The sequence below is a fragment of the Sus scrofa genome, chromosome 14 (genome assembly GCF_000003025.6).
Source record: "Sus scrofa isolate TJ Tabasco breed Duroc chromosome 14, Sscrofa11.1, whole genome shotgun sequence".
In the NCBI taxonomy this organism is placed as follows: domain Eukaryota; kingdom Metazoa; phylum Chordata; class Mammalia; order Artiodactyla; family Suidae; genus Sus; species Sus scrofa.
The window spans coordinates 109,011,891-109,036,423 of NC_010456.5; the positions used below are offsets into that span (position 1 = coordinate 109,011,891).

Consider the following 24,533-nt stretch of genomic DNA (forward strand, 5'->3'; position numbering starts at 1 on the left):
AGACATCCTGTCTGCTTTTCCGCCCTTTGGAGGAGAGGGAGAGGATGCCCTGTCCCTGTAAGATATTTCCTAGAAGTTGCACCAGACTCTTCTCCTTACATCCTGTTGTCTAGAGCTTGGCTGCAGTAGTGGCTGGGAACTATAGTCTTTATTTTGCCAGCTGAAAATAAGGACCCGTGTCCAAGGAAGAAGAGGGAAAGAGAGTGGGGGAACCAGCAGTTTCTGCCACAGGTACTTTTGGAGCTGGATGATCTGACAGGTTTTTGAGGATAATAGCCTCGATTCTCTTTCCAGTTTAGGATGGTTTCTTCCTAAGGATGAACAAGTGGGGACCTGGAACAGTAAAATGGAAAATGCTCAATCAGGAGTCACAGCTGAGGGTGCTCATATTACCCTCCTCACCTACATCCTTGTGCAGCAGGTCTCATGCTCAGTCACCTGCCAAACTATTTTTGGGGCATTTTCGGTTTTGAGAGGCTGATAATACTAGATGTGCATATTGCCAAATCATAGAACAGCATGTGATTCACTGGTTTATTAAGAGGATTCAATGAGATATCACACATGAAAGCTGCTGACATAGTTCCTGTTGCTTAGCAGGAGTTCAGATTGTTTTTTTAGGGCTGGAGGCGGTGGGGGGGGAGAGGGTGAACACCCATGGCATATGGAGGTTCCCAGGCTATGGGTTGAATCGGTGCTGTAGCTGCTGGCACAGCAGCTCGGGATCTGAGCTGTGTCTGCAACCTACACCACAGTTCACAGCAATGCCAGATCCTTCACCTGCTGAGTGAGGCCAAGGATCACACCTGCATCCTCATGGATACTAGTCACATTCGTTTCCCCTGAGCCACAACAGGAACTCCAGAATGCTTCTTTTTAATTTAGATGCCCTCTGACCTCTGGATTAAGCTTTCTTGGATACTTGGCATTGAATAAGGCAAAGGTAGTATAATTTTGAGATAATCCTTTCCTATTGAGAATAGTAGTTCATTAGATAATGCTAATTGGTATTTTGTCACATTTGTGCAGATACTCACATGTTCTTAGAGCTTGGCCTTATATTAGTAATTTTCCACCTTTTAGAAGTACTTTACTCACCAAGAATTTGTCATGAAAACAGTACAGTATTATTTTCCATTTTTCAAATATAAAATCATGTTGTAATGTTGAATGTGCTTCTTCCAACTACCTGTGCCCTCCGAGAATTTGATGCTCTTGATTGAAAATGACACTGATAGCCAGGTAAAGAATAAAGATCACAAACAGAATAGAGAGTTCTCTGATGGCCTAGTGGGTTGAGGCTCCTGTGTTCTCACCACTGTGGCTCTGGTTGCTGCTGTGCAGCGTAGGTTCAATCCCTGGCCCAGGAATTCCCACATACTGCCTGTGTGGCAAAAAAGAAAAAACAAAAACAAAACCCAAGAAGGAACCTGAAATAAACGTAGCAACTCTCATTGAAAAAAAAATAATAATAACATTTTTATTACTAAAATGTTAAGAGGCCATCAAGTTTGTATACCACACATGGATGTAGTACTGGAAATTTTTAAGCATCATCTGTTATAGGGAGCTATAATCGAGGCAGATTGGGGTGATGGCAGTGGATAGGAGAATAAATACAGGCCGAATCCCTTTTACTGCAGTTTATTTGGATCCTATCTTCTTTCAGGGTCTCATGCCGCCTTTGTGCAAGAGTTAACATGTAAATAAGGCTTCTCTAGTCAAAGAGTGCTGTTTCCATCCAGCCTCTAATACAGAACACAGACTTGCCTTTTTCATCCTCGTTTCCTTATGAGTGTACCGTGGAGATTTCCAGGGGCTTCATGATGTGTGATATCGAAACAGGCTGAATGTTAAAGCAGAAGATTTGAGAATAGAGTTGTCTTATTGAGCCAGACATTGGAGGTTCGCAAAAGTGTAAATGCCAGTTTTCTCACTCAAAGTTGTTTTCAAAAATATAGTTATTTCTTATAAAAACGAGTCACTTATGTTAACATGTAACAGGTTCATTTTTATTCTTAGGGGAATCAATAAAGTTTCAACTTTTTAGTTTTAACTTCCAATATAGCCAATACAGATTTTACCCATGTAAACAAAAGCTTTGGGTCTTTAATAAGTTTTAAGAGTTTAAAGGGATCTTGAAACCAAAAAGTTTGTAAACTTTTGTGTTTACCAAACTTAAAAAATAACTTTTATCAAGAGTGTTGATAAAAAAAATAACTTTTATCCAGAGTGTTGATAAGTTATCACTGCACAGTATGAGTGATATATTTGAACTGTCTTAGATTTTAGCATAACATAGTACTACCCTCCTCCTTGGGGCTGCTAGATGGGAATAGGAAGCCCTTTGGGTCCCAGGTTCCAGTAATTGGTTGTGGGGTCTGGCACCAGCCAGTAAGTGGCTTCTTCCTCCCTTATGCAGTGCTGGGTTTTTTCCATTTGTTTGTTTTTTGTTTTGTCTTTTGTCTTTTTAGGGCATATGGAGATTACCAGGCTAGGGGTCTAATCGGAGCTGTAGCCGCCTGCCTACACAGCCTACACCACCGCCACAGCAACACCAGATCCGAGTCACGTCCTCAACCTACACCACAGGTCACGGCAATGCCGAATCTTTAACCATTGAGCAAGGCTAGGGATCGAACCCACAACCTCATGGTTCCTAGTCAGATTTGTCTCTGCTGTGCCACAACAGGAACTCCTGCAGTGTTGTTTTTATCCCCAGGTTCATGGATTGCTGCTACTTGAACAACCTTCACCTCAGCCCCTTCATTAAAAGGGGATTTGGGAAGTGGGTGTTAGGGGAGGTGTTTCTGGAATACTGACATCAAACTAACGCTTTCTCCTATATGTGGTAAAGGAATTGTAAGTATATTAAAGAAAAGAGGATGGTGAGAAAAATTAAGTGGTTGTCATTTTCTTTCCCAACTAAATAATAGTACGGGCCTTTCTATCTGAGTGGTTCTAGAGTTTGTTTTCTGTGAATTAGGAGAATATTCTTGAATATTCAGTAACACAGTTGATTATGTGAAGTTGACATTAATTTTGGAAATTAGGCCGGAGGCTGTTTTACATGTCCATCCAGGAAACCCACAGAGTGCTGATGCACCATCTCACACGAACTAGTTACTGAGCAGATGTTAACAGAATTGAATTGAACTGAGGCAACACTCAGTCCTGAAAGGCACTTGTGTCTCCATCCATCTGAATGTCCTTCTGTTCCTCCAGCCTTCTCGCCCTGTCTTTCCCTCATTTGTCCATTCCAGATGTTATTATTTAATGAGACCCTTGTAATTCTGAGAGAACCGTGACTGCTAATGCTGTTAGAGTTAACAAAATGCTTTCTGATACTCCTTATGGTGGAAGGAAATTGAGAAGTTTGAGAGGTCAGTCTAAAATGATGCTTGGCTGCGAAGTTCTGCTTCTTTAAGTGGAAGTATTTAAGCCTCAGCCCTGGTATTTTCCAGCTCTGCTGATAGTAGGAATGTCTTGGTTTCCCTTTCACTGGGGACCAGCTTGCTGAACTCTGCATTGTACCTCAGTTGAACTGACCTGTGGGTTTCGGGGTGGGCCTCATGTTGTCCTGTGGTTTGACTGCCCAGGTCCCTGGGAGTTACAGCGGAGTCATCAGTCAGTCTCTGTCTGGGGTGCCACTTGCTACTGCAGCTGGGTGATTCAGAGCCCAGGGTTCCAGGAACAGAGACAGAAGGGAAGATTGCTGAAACAGGCCTCTTGCTGGCCACTTTGGATAAGAATGTAATTCTGAAGACTTATAATATGGATATATGCCTTTGACTTTGTCTAGTGAATAAGTACGTTTGTCTTTAAGAAGAAATTGATTCTCTCGAAGGAGGAGAGTTCTGCATTTTCTCTTGGCCTCTCTCATCCTTGCAAGGCTTCTTGAAGGAACTGGCCTCAAGAATGATCAGTTATTATTGCAGACATATCCCTGGCCAGTTCCTAATATGAGTACTTACTTAATGCAGGCAGGTGGACATATGTTTACTGCTGTGATCGGCCATTCAGGAAGTGACACCCACAGGAAAATGTCTTATGATCCAGACCAGCTTGAGTTGGCTGTGGTTTGAGGGAGGAGGAAGAATCATATGATATCAAGATGAATCACTTGAATAGCATATTTACTGATCTTCCTTTGAAAGTACCAGTTTGGAGACTGGAGAGAATGAGATAAATATAAAACACCCTGAAAGAGCTGACTGACCCTGGGTAAGAAACCTTCAGGAGGGAGGGCCTCAGTTTCTGGGTTGAAGTAGTACCCCGTATGTTCAAGGATCTTTGAGGATTAAACCACTGTCTGCTAGAGAAGATGGATTTTAGTCTTTATGGCCTCTCATGTCCTGGTCTCTTGCCTATCAGAATTACTTAAAAGAACCTCGTTCTAACCAAGTAGCAGATCCTTCTTCCTGCTGTGATTTTCCCCTTCCATTGCTTTCTTTTTTGTCTTTTTTTTTTTAAGAGCCTATGGAGGTTCTCAGGCTAGGGATCCAATTGGGGCTGTAGCTGCTGGCCTATGCCACAGCCACAGCAGTGCGTGATCCTTAACCCACTGAGCGAGGGGGCCAGGGATTGAACCTGTGTCCTCATGGATACTAGTCAGATTCGTTTCCGCTGAGGCACGATGGGAACTCCCTCTTCCATTGCTTTCTTACCTTGTCATTCCTAAACTTTTTATTTTAAAGTTTTGTTAACACCCAGGGGGTGGGATAGTAAGACTAATAGAGAAAATCAATTGGTGAAAGAATTTTCTTAACATCCCATAATACCTTACTAATTTCCATTCAGATGATACTTTTTTGAGTCTTTACACAATTGATGCAGAGCAATAGTGTATATGAATGAAACGTGACGTGATGGTTGGGGTTTGATGGTGTTAAAAGCTGTTGGACCATGTATATGTCAGACTTGGCACCTTCTTTGGCCACAGCCCTTTCTGACGATTCTTAGCTGCACACATGAGCTGGTGTCTTCCCCTTAAACCTGGGGAAAAGCCAATGTCTAACTGTAATTAGGGATCCTCTGCCCGTGCCCACTCATTTCTTACTAGAGACCTGCTGACCTGGTCTTTGAGCTTCTTTTTTTTTTTTTTTGCTTTTTAGGGCTGCATCCTTGGCATATGGAGGTTCCCAGGCTAGGGACCAAATCAGAGCTACAGCTGCTGGCCTACACCACAGCCACAGCAATGCCAGATCTGAGCTGTGTCTGCAATCTACACCACAGCTCATGACAATGCCGGATCCCCGACCCACTGCGTGAGGCCAGGGATTGAACCCACAATCTCATGGTTCTTAGTCAGATTCATTTTCCCCACACCACAGTGGGAACTCCTGTGAGCTGCTTTAATCAACTTGCCTTTAACATGCTCTTTTTCTTTTGTCTCTGTAGAAGATCATTGCAGTTTTTAAACCCAAGAATGAAGAGCCATATGGGCACCTTAATCCTAAGTGGACCAAGTGGCTACAGAAGCTGTGCTGTCCTTGCTGCTTCGGCCGTGATTGCCTTGTCCTCAACCAGGGCTATCTCTCAGAGGCAGGGGCCAGCCTGGTGGACCAAAAACTGGAACTCAACATTGTACCCCGTACGAAGGTCAGTGACCTGTCTCCAGGAAGCTGTACTGCCTGGCCAGAGTTTTTCTGGGCCTGAGCCCTGCTACATGTTGGTGTTACTGTTCAGTCCAGTGAGGGCTATCTGTGCCCTGAGTGTAGGGTTCTCAGCCTTTTTGTTTGTTTGTTAGGAGGTGGTGGATTTAGGCTCATGGTTTGATCATCTGCTGAAAGCTATCCTGAGAAGGATACACATAAAATTTTTGTGTACAATTTCAGGAAGTTTGCTGACCTTTGGATGCACATGTATAAGCTCCCTGGGTCTTTGGATTGAACCCAGGTAACCCCAAACTGGTGAGAAACCTAGCTACTTGTGATGCTCACTGTCTTAGATCTCTGAGCCATTCCAGGATTTAAATGCAGTCTAGAATGGACTCGCTGGTGTCAGCGAAGCACATATGCAAGGTGTGCATGGAGGGCTCTAGGGTGGGCTGAGGGTTAGAGTAAAGGTCTGGCCTGAACACCTACAGGGAACTGCCATGGAATCCTTCTCATGCATCCTTGTGCTCTGGAAGTCCAGTGCTTGTCTGAACATAACAAAATCAGGTTCCCAGATCCAGGCAAATCTCCACTTAGAATGGATTTGTACACACCTTGTATGTGTTAGAGACTTGGCTGAGGTTCTGATGTAGAACTGTTACCCGCCCCTCACCCCTTGCAAAAATATGCTTAAACGGAATTCATTGCATACAGTTTCAAGAGGTGTACTGACCTCAGGTTGGGAGTCCCTGTGCTACAAGTGTTTCATGAAACTTTCCAGGGGTCCTGAGGAAGAAATCTGCCAGTCAGCTCTTGGACATCTAAGGACACGTCATCACCCGTTTACTATATGGCTCCTGCTGCTGCTTCTTCCTCTTCTTTTTCTTTTTACAGCTGCACCCTCAGCATATGGAAGTGTCTGGGCCAGGGGTCCAATCACATCTGTAGCTGAGGCCTACACCACAGCAGCGGCAACACCAGATCTGAGCCACATTTGTGACCTACACTGAAGTTTGTGGCAACGCTGGATCTGTAACCTACTGAGCAAGGCCAGGTATCAATCCCACATCCTCACAGAGGCAACATTGGGTCCTTAACCCACTGAGCGATAATGAGAACTCCTAATATGTGGTTTCTTGAGATTTATTTATTTATTTATTTATATTTTTTTTACGGCCACACCTGTGGCATATGGAGGTTCCCAGGCTAGGGGTCAAATCGGAGCTGTAGCCGCTGACATATGCCACAGCCACAGCAACACGGGATCCAAGCCACGTCTTCGACCACAGCAATGCTGGATCCTTAACCCGATGAGTGAGGCCAGGGATCAAACCCACATCTTCATGGATGCTAGTAGGGTTCATTAACCACTGAGCCACAACAGGAACTCTGTTTCTTGAGATTTAGTAACAACTTAAAGTGGAGCGCTGATATGATGCCCTAAGGCTGCAGGGGTATCTTTTAACTCTGGGTCCTAATCCTCTTTAAGAACCTGATAAAAACTAACAATCTTGTTCCTACAAAAAACACACATATTTGCAATTCTGATTTTACATATAATTTCAGGGGGATGGTTCACAGATGAGCTGAAGTCCATCCACTGCCCCGTAGGTACTAGATTAAAAAACCCTGCTTGAGGTTTTCTTTGAGGGTATAGATAGCAGACTGTGGGCAAAGGGCCTGGTCAGCAGATAGGAGCTTCCCTTCAAATCAGTTTTTTCTGTTTTCCCAGGATATTTTAGAAGAAAATATGATTGTTGTGGATGTTTACCTGTATCTGCTCCTTTGCTGCCCAACTCCAAATAATAAGCAACTAGTTTGTAAGGTTGTAGAAGTCAGGGACCATTACTTGAAATTGCCTTTTCTCATTCCTTTTTTTCTTTTTTTTTTTCTTTTGTCTTTTTAGGGTCGCACCCGTGGCATATGGAGGTTCCCAGGCTAGGGGTCTAATCGGAGCTGTAGCCGCTGGCTTATGCCATAGCCACAGCAACGCAGGATCCGAGCCGTGTCTGTGACCTACACCACAGCTCACAGCAACATCAGATCCTTAACCCCCTGAGAAAGGCCAGGGATTAAACTGGCATCCTCATGGATACTAGTTGGGTTCGTTAACCACTGAGCCATGACGGGAACTCCTCCTTCTCTCATTCTTAACACCTAGCAAAGTACTGTACTTATAATGTGCGTTATAGGTATATTCACGGCTGAATCAGTGAATAAATACTAAACCATGAAAAAAACAGTAACAGAGATCCCCAAACTCCAGGCCTATGGAGAGAAGGCTTGATTACAGTTCTGGGCTTGTAGCTCCTATCTGGCATCTGCCTGGCCTCGTGCAGCTCATTTCTTCCCTTTATGCTTTAGTTTTAAATAGCACATTGAACATCTTTCATGATAATGCTCCTGAGATCTCCTACCTAACCTGAAATCCTCCTACTAGACACCTCTTAGACTCTAGAAATGCCTTTAAATACTCCTGGCTTATCACTCTATAATTTCCTTTCTTTACTAAGTAAACAGCAGACCACTCCAGCCCTTTGCCTGTCTGCTCTGCCTGCACTTCTTGAGTGCAGTGCCTAAGAATAAGAGGGCTTGAGTCCGAATTCTGGTGCTGCAGCTCTTTATTAGGGCAAGTCACTTAAGACACTCCCGAACTTTCCTGCTCCCCGCCCATTTAGTTTCCTCACTATACAAATAGGGATATAAAGAATTACTGCTTAATATGGTGGCTATTAAGATTGCACAAGATGGGAGTTCCCATTGTGGCTCAGCAGTAACAAACCCATCTAGGATCCATGAGGATGTGGGTTTGATCCCTGGCTTCACTCAGTGGCTTAAGGATCCAGTGTTGCCATGAGCTGTGGTGTAGGTCACAGATGTGGCTCGGATCCCACATTGTTATGGCTGTGGTGTAGGCTGGTAGCTGCAGCTCCAATTATATCCCTAGCCTGGGAACTTCCGTATGAAGCAAGTGCAACCCTAAAAAGCAAAAAAAGAAAAAAAAAGATTGCAGAAGAAAATCCATGTTAAGCATGTAGCCCAGCACCGGGCACAGTGTAAACATCTTAGCCTGTGGTGCTTTTATGACTATTCAAATCATTAATGTTATGCCCCATAATGCCCTTCTTCTCTAGTCTTCCTCTTTTCCTGTTAGAAAACCTTAATGAAACCCAAGGATCTTTTGCATCAAAAAGTCAACAACAAGGAGTCCTGCGGTGGGTTAAAAATCCAACTGCAATGGCTCAGATTGCTATGGAAGTGGGGGTTCGATCCCCCAGGTTAAAGAATCGGCATTGCCACATCTGCAGTGTAGGTTGCAGCTGCAGCTTGGATTCAGTCCCTGGCCCAGGAACTTCCATATGCCATAGGTACAGCCATTAAAAAAAAACAGCAACATAGAAAAGACAAGTCCGCACTTGTCCTCCATGAGACTGAGATGAGACAGATCTTTGCAAGCTTAACATACAACTGCTGGAGAATAGCAAAAAGAAGTCTCTCCCCACCCTTGTGATAGGTTTCTATCCTGTTAATGAGAGCATCTGTCACTATGGAAACAGAGTTTACATTGTGATGGAGCTTCAAATAGTAAGGCTCTAATTCTCACTTGATCACTATCTCTTCTCTCTGTTCCTGTGAGGTTTCAGGTTATGAAAGTTTCATTAGTCATAGAGAAAAAGTAGTTACAAAATTGACCAAAAATAAATCTGATGGAGGAAGGGAGTGGTTTATGGCTTGAGAGCTAGAGTTTTTTCATGGAAACTGGCAAAGTAGTTTTAGGAAAGTCTTTTTTCTCCTTTATTCCTATTCCTTTGTTGCCGGATTTGTAAGGCTGAGAATGCTAACGTACAGTACTTTGCGCATCTGTTTTAGGTACTCTGCTAAAACCAGATGCATGGGGAGTTCATGTTGTGGCTCAGCAGGTTAAGAACCCGACATAATATCTATGAGGATGTGGGTTTAATCCTTGGCCTCACTCAGTGGGTTAAGGATCCGGCTTTGCTCCCAGCTTCGGCATTGGTGGCAGATGTGGTGTGAATCTGGCGTTGTTTTGGCTGTAGTGTAGGACTCAGCTGCAGCTCAGATTCAACCCCTAGCCCAGGAACTTCCATATGCCATGGATTCAGCCATTAAAAAAAAAAATTTAGGAGTTCCCGTCGTGGCGCAGTGGTTAACAAATCCGACTAGGAACCATGAGGTTGCGGGTTCAGTCCCTGCCCTTGCTCAGTGGCTTAATGATCCGGCATTGCCATGAGCTGTGGTGTTGGTTGTAGACACGGCTTGGATCCTGCATTGCTGTGGCTCTGGCATAGGCCGGTGGCTACAGCTCCGATTCAACCCCTAGCCTGGGAACCTCCATATGCCGCGGGAGCGGCCCAAGAAATAGCAACAACAACAACAACAAAAAGACAAAAGACCAAAAAAAAAAAAAAAAAAAAAAAAAAAAATTAAAAAAATATAAAAAACATGGACAGATGGAAGGAAGGACAAGAGAAAGGGAATTAGTTTGCATCATCTCTAAGCTTCAATGGCAAAATAATTAGTTATTTATAATGAATTTTGAAGGGCTGAAGAAAGAATTTTCTTACTTTTTTTTTTTTTTTTTTTTTTGTCTTTTTGTCTTTGTCTTTCTAGGGCTGCATCTGTGGCATATGGAGGTTCCCAGGCTAGGGGTCCAATATGCCCATCATATTGGGCATATTGAAGCTGTAGTCTCTGGCCTACACCAGGGCCACAGCAACACAGGATCTGAGCTGAGTCTGTGACCTACACCATAGCTCCAGGCAATGCCGGATCCTTAACCCACTGAGCAAGGCTAGGGATCAAACCCACAACCTTATAGATACTAGTTAGGTTTGTTAACCACTGAGCCACAACGGGAACTCCTTTTCTTATAAATTTGATTTTAGGTATATGTATGCTAAAACTCACTTGTTGCTGTCTCTGAAAGAAGCTTGTAACTCATTCATTGATTCACTTAATAAATGAGCCTGCGCCAGGCACTGCGTTAGGTACTAGGGGTGCAAATGTGAATAAATGTTCTTATCCACCCCACATTTCATTATTCTTAAGAGATAAGTTAGGTATACATATGGATAATCACAAGCCAATGTGGTAAGTGTGATGATGGGCATATATATGGATTATGGATTACAGTGGTATCACTCCAATTTGACCATCAAGTGTAAAACTGGTTGCCCATTAAAAAAAACTGGGGGTAAGTTCTCTGGTGCCCTTATGGTTAAGGACACATTGATGTTATCACTGCTGTGACTCGGGTTTGATCCCTGGCCAGGGAATTTCTGTATAATGCGAGTGCAGCCAAACAAAGAAAAAATTTTTGAAGAGATAATGCATGCATCTAGTGCAGGAATTAGAAGGCACAGGAGTTCTCGTCGTGGCTCAGTGGAAACGAATCTGACTAGTATCCATGAAGTTTCGGGTTTGATCCCTGGCCTCGCTCAGTGGATTAAGGATCCAGCGTTGCCGTGAGCTGTGGTGTAGGTCGAAGACGTGGCTCGGATCTGGCATTGCTGTGGCTGTGGCTGTGGCTGTGGCCAGCAGCTGCAGCTCTGATTCCACCTCTAGCCTGGGAACCTCCATACGCCATGGATGCTGTCCTAAAAAGACCAAAAAAAAGGGAGGGGGGGAGGAAATTAGAAGGCACAATAAAGTAAACAGGGGATTAATTCAGCCTCTCTACCGCTCCTGTCTTCTGGCCATTTGGTTTTCTTCCTTAGAGACAGCTGTTATTACTAGTTTCTTTTATAATATTCCAGATATAGTCTGTATAATATACATATATGTTGCAGTCCACTAAAAATTAAAACCAATTTTAATGTCTTTAATTTTTTAATTAAATAATTGTGTATAGTACAAAATTCAACAGGAAATAAAAGGGTATGGAGTAAATTGCAATTTTTTTTGGTCTTTTCAGGGCTGCATCTGCAGCATATGGTGGTTTCCAGGCTAAGGGTCCAATCAGAGCTATAGCTGGTGGACTATACCACAGCCATAGGAACACAGGATCCGAGCCACGTCTGCAACCTACACCACAGCTCATGGCAATGCCGAATCCTTAACCCATTGGGCAGGGCCAGGGATGGAACCTGCATCCTCCTGGATGCTAGTCAGATTCATTTCCTCTGAGCCACGATGGGAACTCTCGAAATTTGTTTTTTATCTGGAGAGAAATTAGGCACTGGGTCATCTTCTCCTAACCCAGGAAGTGGCTATAGTAGTCAGGGTAATCCATGCTAGCTGCTGTGACAACCCCTGAATTGCAGTGGTTTAACACAATAGGAGTTTATTTCTTGCTCACTTCAAGAGCCATGCCAATTAGGCAGTTTTCCTAGATCCCATGACATGTAGTTACCAGAGATCTAGGATCCTCCCATGATGTAGTTTTACTATCTCAGAGCCCTTCATTTCAGCTGCACAGATTAGGGAATGTGAACTAAGGATCATGGGAAATTTTAGGGGCCAGGCCTGGAAGTAATGTAATACATCTCATTGGTCTGAACTAGTCACATGCTCTATCCTAGCTGCTAGGAAGGCTGAGAAATGCATTCTGTCTGTGTGCCCTGGAACAGTATTGCTGAGCATCTAGCTATTCTCCACCATAGTGGAATAGTTCCTTAACCTTGACTCTAACCTAGATATCTCTTCTCTTTCCACTGCAGGTAGTATACCTGGCCAGTGAGACCTTCAACTATAGTGCCATTGACCGAGTGAAGTCCAGGGGCAAGCGGCTTGCACTCGAGAAAGTGCCAAAAGTTGGGCAGCGGTTTAACCGAATTGGGCTACCACCAAAGGTATAAACTACACCTACGTGGCTTATCGAAGGTGATGACTTATAGTGGCATAAGAATCCAAGGGTGGAAACAAAGTGTCCACCGACTCACGTATGGACATGTGAATAGCCTGTCCTGAGGTTCCTGTGTTGCACACTTCTGTCAAAGGGCCACAGGTTTGGGGAATAATTCTGCAAAGCATAGAGACCCTACCTTGGTCACTTTACTCTTCTGGACCATTTAGCTGAGCTTCTTGAATTTGGATGGGCAGTCACTATCACAGCCCTTTTCTGATATAAACTCTACAGGGCCTTAGTGGGTACCTGGCTTACTCCCGGGATCTTTGGACTTGGGCTGTAGGCAAATACCGTATTCCTCCATCTTGTTGCAGGTTGGTTCATTCCAGCTCTTTGTTGAAGGCTACAAAGATGCAGACTTCTGGCTAAGGCGTTTTGAAGCAGAACCTCTCCCTGAGAACACTAACCGGCAACTACTGCTGCAGTTTGAGCGGCTGGTGGTGCTGGATTACATCATCCGCAACACTGGTGAGCAGCTATGGGTGGTCCTGTGCCAGATTGTGGTGAGGCACAGGGGAGACCTGGAGGCTTGCAGAGCTTGGTGTCAGAGTACCCTATCAAGATCAGTTTTGTCTAAGACGAGAAGGGTTTTATGCACGTTTGGAGAAGGTCTTGAAAATGCTTTTCTAAGACAAGCTTTGTCCAGGCACATCCTGTGTAGTTATCAGAGTTATCTACATTTTATCTTTGCTTCTTTTCTGGATCCCTAGTCATTCATGGTAGCCTGGCCTATCACAGGATGTTTTTTGTCTTTTAAGTACCTCATCTGAGTGGACTCATATAGCACTTGTCATTCTGTGACTAGCTTATTCACTTAGCATAATGTCCCTAAAGTTCATTCATGTTGTAGCGTATGTCAGAATTTCTTTCCTTTTAAGGCTGAATAATAGTCCATTGTGTGTATATACCACATTTCACTCTTGCATTCGTCTGTCGACAGACACTTGGGTTGCTTCCATGTTTTAGCTGTTATGAGTAATTCTGCTGTGATCATCAGTATACAGATATCTTTGAGACCCTGCTTTCAGTTCTTTTGAGGGTATACCCAGAAGTGGAATTGCTATATCATGTGGTAATTCTGTGTTTAGAATTTTTTTGAGGAACTGCCATACTCTTTTCCACAGCAGCTGCAGCATTTTACAGTCCCATTAGCAGTGCAAGAGTTTCTCCAACTCTTCACCATTACTTGTTATTTTCTGGGTATTTTGATAGTAGCTGTTCTAATAGATGTGAGATTGTTTCTCACTGTAGTTTTGATTTGCATTTCCATAACGATTAGTGATGTTGAACATCTTTTCATGTGCATTTTGGCCATTTGTATATCTTCTTTGGAGAAATATCTATTCAAGTTCTTTACCTGTCTTTGAATTGGGTTGTTTTATTTTTGTTGAGTTGTAGGAGTTCTTTATATATCAGGTATATGACTTGCAACTATTTCCATCCATTCTGAGTTGCCTTTTTTTTTTTTTTGTCTTTTTGCCATTTCTTGAGCCGCTCCCGTGGCATATGGAGGTTCCCAGGCTAGGGGTTGAATCGGAGCTGCAGCCACCAGCCTACGCCAGAGCCACAGCAACGCAGGATCCGAGCCGCGTCTGCAACCTACACCACAGCTCACGGCAACGCCAGATCATTAACCCACTGAGCAAGGGCAGGGACTGAACCCACAACCTCATGGACACTAGTCAGGTTAGTTAACCACTGAGCCACAACGGGAACTCCACCTTTTTTTTTTTTTTTAAGTGACTTTTATTTTTCCATCATAGCTGGTTTACTGTCAGTTATCTACTATACAGCAAGGTGACCCAGTCACACATAAATATATACATTCTTTTTCTCACATTATCATGCTCCATCGTAAGTGACTAGATATAGTTCCCAGTGCTATACAGCAGGATCTCATTGCTTATCCATTCCAGAGGCAGTAGTTTGCATCTGTTAAACCCAAATTCCCAATCCATCCCACTCCCTCCCTCTCCCTCTTGGCAACCACAAGTCTGTTCTCCAAGTCCATGATTTTCTTTTCTGTGGAAAGGTTCATTTGTGCTGTATATTAGATTCCAGATATAAGTGATATCATATGGTATTTGTCTATCTCTTTCTGACTTACTTCACTTAGTATGAGAGTCTCTAGTTCTATCCATGTTGCCACAAATGGCATTATTTCGTTTCTTTTTATGGCTGAGTAGTATTCCATTGTGTATATATACTGCATCTTCCTAATCCAGTCATCTGTCGATGGACATTTGTTTCCATGTCTTGGCTATTGTGACTAGTGCTGCAATGAACATACAGGTGCATGTGTCTTTTTCAAGGAAAGTTTTGTCCGAATATATGCCGAGTGGGATTGCTGGGTCATATGGTAGTTCTATCTTTAGTTTTCTCAGTTACCTCCATACTGCTTTTCATAGTGGTTGTACTAATTTACATTCCCACCAACAGTGTAGGAGGGTTCCCTTTTCTCCACACTCTATCTAGCATTTGTTATTTGTAGATTTATCATTAGATGGCCATTCTGACTGGTGTGAAGTGGTACTTCATAGTAGTTTTGATTTGCATTTCTCTAATAATCAGTGATGTTGAGCATTTTTTCATGTGTTTGTTGGCCATCTGTATATCTTTGGAGAAATGTCTATTCAGGTCTTTTGCCCATTTTTCCATTAGGTTGTTGACATTTTTTACTGTTGAGTTGTATAAGTTGTTTGTGTATTTTAGATATTAAGCCCTTGTCGGTTGCATCGTTTGAAACTATTTTCTCTGTAAGTTGTCTTTTTTTTTTTTTTTTTTAATGGTTTCCTTTGCTGTGCAAAAGCTTGTCAGTTTGATTAGGCCTCACTGGTTTGAGTTGCCTTTTTATTCTGTTGATAGTGGCTTTTGATGCAATTGATTTAAAGTTTTTCATGAAGTCTTTTTTAATTTTGTTATCTATGCCTTTCATGTTATATCTAAGAAATCATTGCTAAATCCAATGTCTTGAAGCTTTTGCCCTAAGTTTTATTCTCTGAATTTTATAGTTTTAGGTCTTAGATTTAGGTCATGGGTCCATTTCAAGTTAATTTTTGTATATGGCGTTAAATAAGGTCTCAACTTAATTATTTTGTATGTATAGAACCAGCTTTCCCAGCATCGTTTGTTAAAAAACTGTGTTTTCCCTATTGAATAGTCTTCCTGCCCTTTTAAAAAATTCTTTCATCATATATGCAAAGATTTAGTTCTAGATTCTTTATTCTAATCCATTGGTCTATCTTAATGCTAGTACCACACTATTTTGGGTACTATAACTTTGTAGTAAGTTTTGTAGTAAATTCAAAAGTTTTGGATGAAACAGGAATCTTCCAACTTTGTTCTTCTTCTGGATCATTTTGGCTGTTTGGGGTCCCTTGAGATTCTGTATAAATTTTGGGATGGGCTTTTCTATTTCTGCAAAAAACATTGGGATTTTGATAGAATTGCAGTAAATCTCTAAATTGCTCCACTTCAAAGTAGTATTGATATCTTAATCGATGAACATGTGGTGTCTTTCCATTTATTTGTGTCTTTTAAATTTATTTCAGCAATATTTTATAGCGTTCATTATATAAGTCTTTGACCTCCTTGGTAAATTAATTCCTAAGTATTTTATTCTTTTTGATATTGTAGTAAATAGAATTGTTTCTTAATTTCTGTTTTGGATTGTTCATTGTTATTGAATAGAAAAGGAACTGATCTTTATGGTTGACTTTTTTTTTTCTTTTTAGGGCCGCACCTTTGGCATTTGGAATTTCCCAGGCTAGGGGTCTAATTGGAGCTGCAGCTGCTGGCCTACGCCACATCCACACCAATACTGGGTCCAAGCCACATCTGTGACATATGCCACAGCTTGTGGCAATGCCAAATCTTTAACCCACTGAGTGAGGCCATGGATTGAATCTGTATCTTCATGTATCTGAGTTGGGTTCTTAACCTGCTGAACCACAACGAGAACTCCTTTGTGGTTAACTTGGTATCCTGATACTTTTGCTGAGTTTATTTATTAGTTCTAATGGTTATTTGTGAAATCTTTAAGGTTTCCTACATATAAGATTATATCATCTATGAACAGAGATAATTTTACTTTTTCCTTTCTAATTTGGATACCTTTTATTTCTTTTTCTTGCATAATTTATCTGGTCTTTCAATACTGTGTTGTATAGAAATAGTGAAAATGGAATTCCCTGGTGGCTTAGTGGGTTAGGGATCCAGCATTGTCACTGCTGTGGCACGGGTTTGATCCCTTGTCCTGGAACTTATGCATGCCAAAGGCATGGTCAAGGAAAAAAAAAAAAGAAAAGAAATAGTGAAAGTGGAAATTTTTGCATCATTCTAGATCTTAGAGAAAGAGCTTTCACCATTGATGTTTGCTCTGGGTATTCATACATGACTTTTATTATTTTGGGGTATTAGTCTGCTGGTGATGAATTTTCTGTTTTTGTCAGAAAATGTCTCTATTTCATCTTTGTATTGAAGGATATTTTTGTTGGGTAGAGAATGTGGGGTTGGCAGTTATTTTCTCTCAGCAATATTTAAAAAACATTTCAATGTCTTCTTGCTCCTATGGTTTCTGTGGATAAATAAGTTGTCTATATTATTGTTGCCTTTTTGAAGGCTAGTCTTTTTTTCTAGCTTTTTTTGAGATTTACTCTGCGTTTGATTTTCAATTTTTTTTTTTTTTTTTTTTTTTTTGTCTTTTTAGGGTTGCACCTGCAGCATATAGAGGTTCCCAGGCTAGGGGTTGAATTGGACCTTAGCCACTGGCCTACGCCACAGCCACAGCAACGCCAGATCCAAGCTGCGTCTGCAACCTACACCACAGGTCACAGCAACGCCGGATCCTTGACCCACTGGGTGAGGCCAGGTATCGAACCTGCATCCTCATGGATGCTAGTCAGATTCGTTTCCACTGAGCCATGATGGGAACTCTGGTTTTCAACATTTTTACTATGATATACCTAGGTATATTTTCCTTTGTTTTTAGAGGGTTCTTTGAATCTATAATTTGATATCTTTTGTCACTTTTGGAAAATTCTCAGCTATAAAGGAGATACTAAATATCCTGCTTATTTTTCTCTTTGTTCCTTCTGGAACTCCAAGCCACTATTAAACTTATGTAATGAGTTCTTTTTTTTTTTTTTTTTTTCTTTTTTGGCCATACCAGAGGCATATGGATGTTACCAGGCCAGAGATCAAATCTGAGCTGTGGCTGCAACCTACACCACAGCTGCAGCAACACCAGATCCTTAACCAACTGCAGTGGGCTGGGGATCGAATCCATGCCACTGCAGAAACAATGCTGGATCTTTATCCCACTGCACCACTCCAGGAACTCCTGTTTTGAGTTCTTAATTTTCGTAACTGTATTTTTTAGTTCATGAATTTCTATTCAGTTCTTTTTTTTATAGATTTCTGTTTGCTGATATTATTAATCTTGTCTTTTGTCTTCTTAAACATGTTAAGGATTTTGTCTTGAACATTTAAGTGTCTCTTTCAACTTAATTCAAAGCCCCTGTAAGGTTGTTTTAATTTTCTATGGTTTTCTTTTTTTTTTTTTTTTTTTTCTTTTTTAGGGCAGGGCTGTACCTGTGGCATATGGAGGTTCCCAGGCTAGGGGTCAAATCAGAGCTGTAGATGCCTGCCTATGCCAGGACCACAGCAGCTCGGGACCTGAACTGCGTCTGCGACCTACACTACAGCTCATGGCAATGCTAGATCCTCAACCCACTGAGCAAGGCCAGGGATCAAACCTGCATCCTCATGGTTACTAATCAGATTCATTTCCGCTGAGCCACATCGGGAACTCCTTCTTTTTATTTGTGTCATCTTGTCTCCTTGTATACCTCGTTATTTTTGATTGTCAGATATTTTACGTCAGAACTTATAGAAATATTTGGAGGCCTATGAGGTTGGTATAACTCTGTCTGGGAAAAAATGTTTGCTTCTGCAAGCAGCTAGATTCATCAGCAACCCAGGATCATGTTGATTTCAGGTATTGAAGGGAATTTCTGCTCACTTCTTAGGTGTAGCCCTTCAGGTTTCAACCCAAAGCATGGAAGGTGTACCAAGGTTTTCTCCCCTTTATTGGTCACCAGACTACAGTTTTGCCTCCCTAGCTCCACAGGGCTATTAGAACACTGTTCTACCTCTCAGTCGTGCAGCCATCTCATCCCATATCAGCAGGTGCTGCAAGAAAAAAGAAGCCACAAATGCTGGACTCCCTCTCTGGGTTTTCTTTCTCTCTTAGATCATGTTACATTAACTCTTAAGGGTCTTATAAAATCTCAAATGCCTTTAAGAGAGTTAAAAATATTTTATCCATTTTTTTGTAGTTGATCTTAGTTGAGTGATTAGTCCCCAGGTGTCCAAAATACCTAGCTCATCATTACTAAAAGTGGAAATCACCCCAGTTTTTTCTACTAACTTCATATTTCTGTTCTGTTCACAGATCGAGGCAATGACAACTGGCTGATTAAATATGACTGTCCAATGGATAGTTCTAGCTCTCGGGTAAGTGGTTGATTTATATATTGAAGGAGAGGATGAAGTGGGGTATATACGTAACATGGAAGCATGTAATAGTCTAATATTTAGATCACATCAGTTCAGAGGAATCAGGATAGCACATGCCTTTAAAATTGACAGGTTAGGGAGTTTCCGTTGTGGCTCAGTAGTAATGAACCCAAGTAATATCCATGGGGACTTGGGTTCGACCCCTGGCCCTGGGTTAAGGATCTGGTGTTGCCATGAGCTGAGGTGTAGGTTGCAGATAAGCCTTGGGTCTGGCGTTGCTCTGTCTGTGGTATAGGTAGCTGCAGCTTTGATTCACCCCCTAGCCCAGGAACTTCCATGTGTGGATGCAGCACTAAAAAGACACACAAAATAAATTGATAGGTTAATATTTGGTAGAGCTTTTCTCGATCTGTTTTTTAAGGAATATCCTGCTAAATGATGTTAATAGGGATAGAAAGAAAAGTTCAAGTAAGTTTGGAACCTTTTACATACTTTGTGCCTTTTTTGGAGATTTTTTTAATGATTTTTATTTTTTTCCGTTATAGCTGGTTTACAGTGTTCTGTCAATTTTTTACTGTACAGCAAGGTGACCCAGTCACATATATATATATATATATATCCATTCTTGTCACGGAGAGATTCACATTGCATAGTCGAGCAGTAAAGGTCTGAGAAATAGTGCATCAGTGAACCAGTGTGATTTTATTTGGCCCAGTGATTTTTTTTTTCTTTTTTTTTTTTTTCCTTTTTCTTTTTGGACATTTTCAAGACATGTGGATGTTCCTAGGCTGGGGTCACACCCAAGCCACAGCAGTAACCTAAGACAGCAGTAACAGTGCCAAATCCTTAATTGCTAGGCCGCTAGGGAACACCACCCTCTCATTGCTTTTATACTGCACCACACTTCCCCATCCCTTTTCAATCTGATTTTTTAAAACGAGCAGGGGAGTTCCCATTATGGCTCAGTGGTTAACGAATCCAACTAGGAACCACCAGGTTGCAGGTTCAGTCCCTGGCCTCGCTCAGTGGGTTAAGGATCCGGCGTTGCCATGAGCTGTGGTGTAGGTCACAGATGCAGCTCGGATCCCGCATTGCTGTGGCTCTGGTGTAGGCTGGCAGCTGCTACAGCTCCAATTAGACCCCTAGACTGGGAACCTCCATATGCCATGGGTGCAGCCCTAGAAAAGACAAAAAGACAAAAAAAAAAAAAAAAAAAAAAAAAAAAAGAGCAGGAAGGCTACCTGGAGAAGAGTAAGATTGGTTTTTATTCCTTACAGTGTACAGTGTACAGCCCCCCCCTCGGCTTTATTGAGATATAACTGACATATAACCTTGATAACCTTGTACAGATTTAAGATGTACAAGGTGATGATTGTATGTGTGTATACTGCAAAATGTTTACCATAATAAGGTTACCTAACACATCCTCATAGTATTTTACTTCCTTTTCTAATAGTGGTTCTCAAATTCTGTACATCAGAATCACCTGAAGAGCTTAATTAAAAACTGCACAGGGAGTACCCATCATGGCTCAGCAGGTTACAAACCCAACTAGTATCCATGAAGATGCAAGTTCAATCCCTGGCCTCGCTTATTGAGTTAAGGATCCAGTGTTTTTGTGAGCTGTGGTGTAGGTCACAGACACAGCTCAGATCTGGCGTGGCTGTGGCTGTTGTGTAGGCTGGCAGCTGCAGCTCCAGTTCTGCCCCTAGCCTGGGAACCTCCACATGCCACAGGTGAGACCCTAAAAAGCAAAAAAAAAAAAAAAAAAAAAAAACAAAAGTGTAGATTCTACAAGCCTTTTGTCCATTAGGTATGGGGTAAAACTGAGGATTTCACACTTTTAATAAGGTATCTCAGCAGAGTCTGATGCAGGTGTCCTGGACCCACACTCCCTGTTCCTGGGTGGCACTAGTTAACCTGAGCATGGAGCCAAATAGACAGGGAATGTCTGACATGGGCAGCCCGCTCTGCTCTCTTTGTATTCAGCTCTCATCCTTTCCCTTTTTTGGCCACACTCTTGGCATGCGGAAGTTTCTGGGTCAGGGATCAAACCTGAGCCACAGCAGAGACAACACCATATCCTTAACCTGCTGAGCCACTAGGGAACTCTGCGTCCTGTTCCTTTTACTGTGTCACTAAAGCAGGGAAACAGACTCCCTTGTGCAAGAGCCAGCTGTTATCTTGCACGGTTCTGTTATCTTACTGGAAAATGTGGTCACCACCAGCGAAGTGGCATCTAAGTCAAGGTCCACAGGAAAGGACCTTGGCTGACTGATCATTGAGTTTCCTTTCTTCTTTTTATCTTCTCAGAATTCTCACTGCCTTTCCCTAGGAGGAATGGCTTAGAGTTATCTTGTATTATTGTCATTTCCCATCTTACCACGAACTGTGGCAACTCTTGGGGAAATGCACCTTTTCCAAGATAAGAAAGGGACTCTGAGAATCTCAAATAAGCCAAATCAAAGGGGCCATAAATGTCTTAAGTCCAGGTAACACTATGGAAGCCAGTTCAGAGGGTGAGTCAGGATTGGTGCCTGAGGAGGTGGAGATGGGATGCTTTGCTACTACTTTAAAGGGCCTGAGGCAAACGGGGCTCTATAAATATTTAGTCTCTCCTTGCTCTTCAGGACACAGACTGGGTGGTGGTGAAGGAGCCTGTTATCAAGGTGGCTGCCATAGACAATGGGCTGGCTTTCCCCCTGAAGCATCCTGACTCCTGGAGGGCATGTAAGTCTCAAGACCACTGTGGTCTGTGGCTCTTTTCTTGCTTGGTCTGTTTTATCTGTGCAATGGATATAAAAAGATGTCTATCACAGGATTGTTCTAAGAATTAATGAAATACTGCAGTTCATGCGCTTGAGCACAGTGACTGACGCATCCATAATGTAAGATACTTTGAAAATTTTCACCTTATGTTATTCCCATTAGAAGCATAGGGTTGAGTTTTTGCATCTCTGCTTTGCATTTTTATTCCTTCTGAGGACTGCCTTACTGTAATTTATTCTTTTTGTTTCTTTTCTTTTTGTCTTTTTAAGACCGTACCCCCAACATGTGGAAGTTCCCAGGCTAGGGGTCGAATCAGAGTTGCACTTGCTGACCTGTGCCACGGCCACAGCAACTCGGGATCCAAGCCACTTCTGTGACCTACACTACAGCTCTCGGCAACACCAGATCCTTAATTCACTGAGCGAAACCAGGGATCGAACCCGAGTCCTCATAGATACTGGTCGGGTTCGTTTCTGCTGAGCCATGACGGGAACTCCTACCTACGTTTCTAAATGTAAGCTGCTGTCAGTGTTTTATCTTTGTTGTCGATATCCTGAAAGACAGCCCCTGCCCCATTATAACTGAGACACTTTGGGAAAGGGAGAGGTACATGTAGGGGTCACTAGCCCCTTTGCAGTACTTGTTTGTCTTTTTAGAAAGAGCACCTCAATGTTTCAGTGGCATGTAATTGCTTTCTAGTGGAAAGTCATAGAATGTCTAGAAAAAGAGCATAGGCTCAGGGATTAGGCAGACTTGGGTTTGAATTTTAGTTTCACCACTTACTGTGTAACCTCAAGGGTTAACAGCCCTTATAACTTCTTTTCTGTTGTGTCTCAAATAAGAGGAGTGCCCTGCTTTGCCATTGCTCTGACAGGGGGAGGAAATAGATGGGCAGGGACTTTTTAAACACCAGCTTTGCTTTTGACTTTCCCTCTTTTCAGATCCTTTTTACTGGGCCTGGTTGCCCCAGGCAAAAGTCCCATTCTCTCAGGAGATCAAAGATCTGATTCTTCCAAAGATATCGGACCCTAATTTCGTCAAGGACTTGGAGGAGGACCTATATGAACTCTTCAAGGTTAGCCCTGGGAACCTCAGCCTTATAACCGTATGAAAGAAAGAATTCCAGTGGTTTTTCTAATTGGTCCTGATACAAGCCCAGAGAAAATGGAAACACCCTTCTGGCTTGTGTTAGCCAGCGAAGAACATTATTCCCCCCTGTGGACAGCAAGACCTAGCTTGGATTGGTTTGAAAAAAATTGGCATCTGTGCTGCATCCCACTGATGTGTATCGTGGGACTATGGCTGCAGTGGACCTGCAGAGCTCATTTTCAAACGGAGCGTGCCTGGGGTTCTTTAGCATTAATGATGAGACTGAGGTCAAGATATTTACTTGTTCTCTATTTCCCCATCTCTGAAACAGGGAGTTCTGGGGTGGCAGTTAACCTCACTAAGCCTTCTAAGCCTCATGAAGGTTTTCTTTACTAGGAAGTTTCTAATTGGAGGAGGAAAGCTGGTTCTGGAAAACTCATGCAGGTTTCCGCTCCTGCCTTTCTTTTGCAGAAAGATCCCGGTTTCGATAGGGGCCAGTTCCATAAGCAGATTGCCGTCATGCGGGGGCAGGTAAGCCTCGGATAGTCCCATCCCTGGGCTCTCTCCGAGAGGGTTATATGCTCATGTTGGGTAAATGCGTAGAGCTTGTGTTGTACACCCATTGCCGTCTATACCGTATATATTTGTGACTCTGCCTTAACACCTGGGGGAGGAAAGGTAGCCGTCCCAAAGCTCCCACCTCTTCCACGGTATCTGGTGCTTGGTGAACCACTTACTATGTGCTTAGCTCTGTGCCAGTTCCTTGCTAGGTTTCTCTGGTGGACTCTGTCCTCAAATTGCTCAAGGCAGGCTGTATGCCTTGGTGGTTAAGAGCTAGGCTCTGGAGTCAGACTTCTGCTTCACCACTTCCTAGCACCATGACCTTGGGCAAGAGCCTCTGTTTCCGCGTTTATAAAATAGGACAGTAATAATACTTTGCAGAGTTGGCCAAAAGTTTACATGAGACATTGTATATCAGGTGTTCAGGAAAAACAATGCCTGGCTCATGGTAAGCACTCAGACGATGGCCAAGGTTACAATTTTTGTCATTACAGTTATAAGTCATATTATTACTTCTTTTTCCATTTCACCTTCAAAGAGAGCCAAGGAAACCCCAGGGCATTGTTGATCTTGCAAAGCATACTAATGAATAACTTGAAAAATTGTCTTAAGACTCTGTAGGACACTGACATTCTGCTTATTAGTTTGACATATTCTTTTTTTGTTTGTTTTTTGTTTTTATTTTGACATATTCTTTTTTTTTAATAATTTTTTTAATTTTCCCACTGTACAGCAAGGGGGTCAGGTTATCCTTACATGTATACATTACAATTACATTTTTTCCCCCACCCTTTCTTCTGTTGCAACATGAGTATCTAGACAAAGTTCTCAATGCTATTCAGCAGGATCTCCTTGTAAATCTATTCTAAGTTGTGTCTGATAAGCCCAAGCTCCCGATCCCTCCCACTCCCTCCCCCTCCCATCAGGCAGCCACAAGTATTTTGACATATTCTTAAGAGAGCTAGGATGATGGAGTTCCTGTTATGGCTCAGCAGAAACGAATCTAATATCCATGATGATGCAGGTTTGATCCCTGGTCTTGATCAGTGGGTTAAGGATCCAGCATTTCTGTGAGCTGTGGTGTAGGTTGAAGATGTGGCTCGGATCTGGCATTGCTGTGGCTGTGGCTG

At 42.5% G+C, this 24,533-nt stretch overlaps 1 protein-coding gene across 1 annotated transcript in view; it reads left to right on the top strand.

Annotated features, from left to right (window-relative positions):
- Positions 1-24,533, top strand: part of PI4K2A (phosphatidylinositol 4-kinase type 2 alpha) — a 35,375-nt gene that overhangs the window by 3,748 nt on the left and 7,094 nt on the right. The window contains exons 2-8 of the mRNA XM_001929034.6: positions 5,401-5,601; positions 12,278-12,409; positions 12,780-12,933; positions 18,920-18,981; positions 21,615-21,714; positions 22,695-22,828; positions 23,314-23,373. Of these exons, the coding sequence (XP_001929069.1) occupies positions 5,401-5,601; positions 12,278-12,409; positions 12,780-12,933; positions 18,920-18,981; positions 21,615-21,714; positions 22,695-22,828; positions 23,314-23,373 (843 nt within the window). The remainder of the gene's footprint in view (positions 1-5,400; positions 5,602-12,277; positions 12,410-12,779; positions 12,934-18,919; positions 18,982-21,614; positions 21,715-22,694; positions 22,829-23,313; positions 23,374-24,533) is intronic.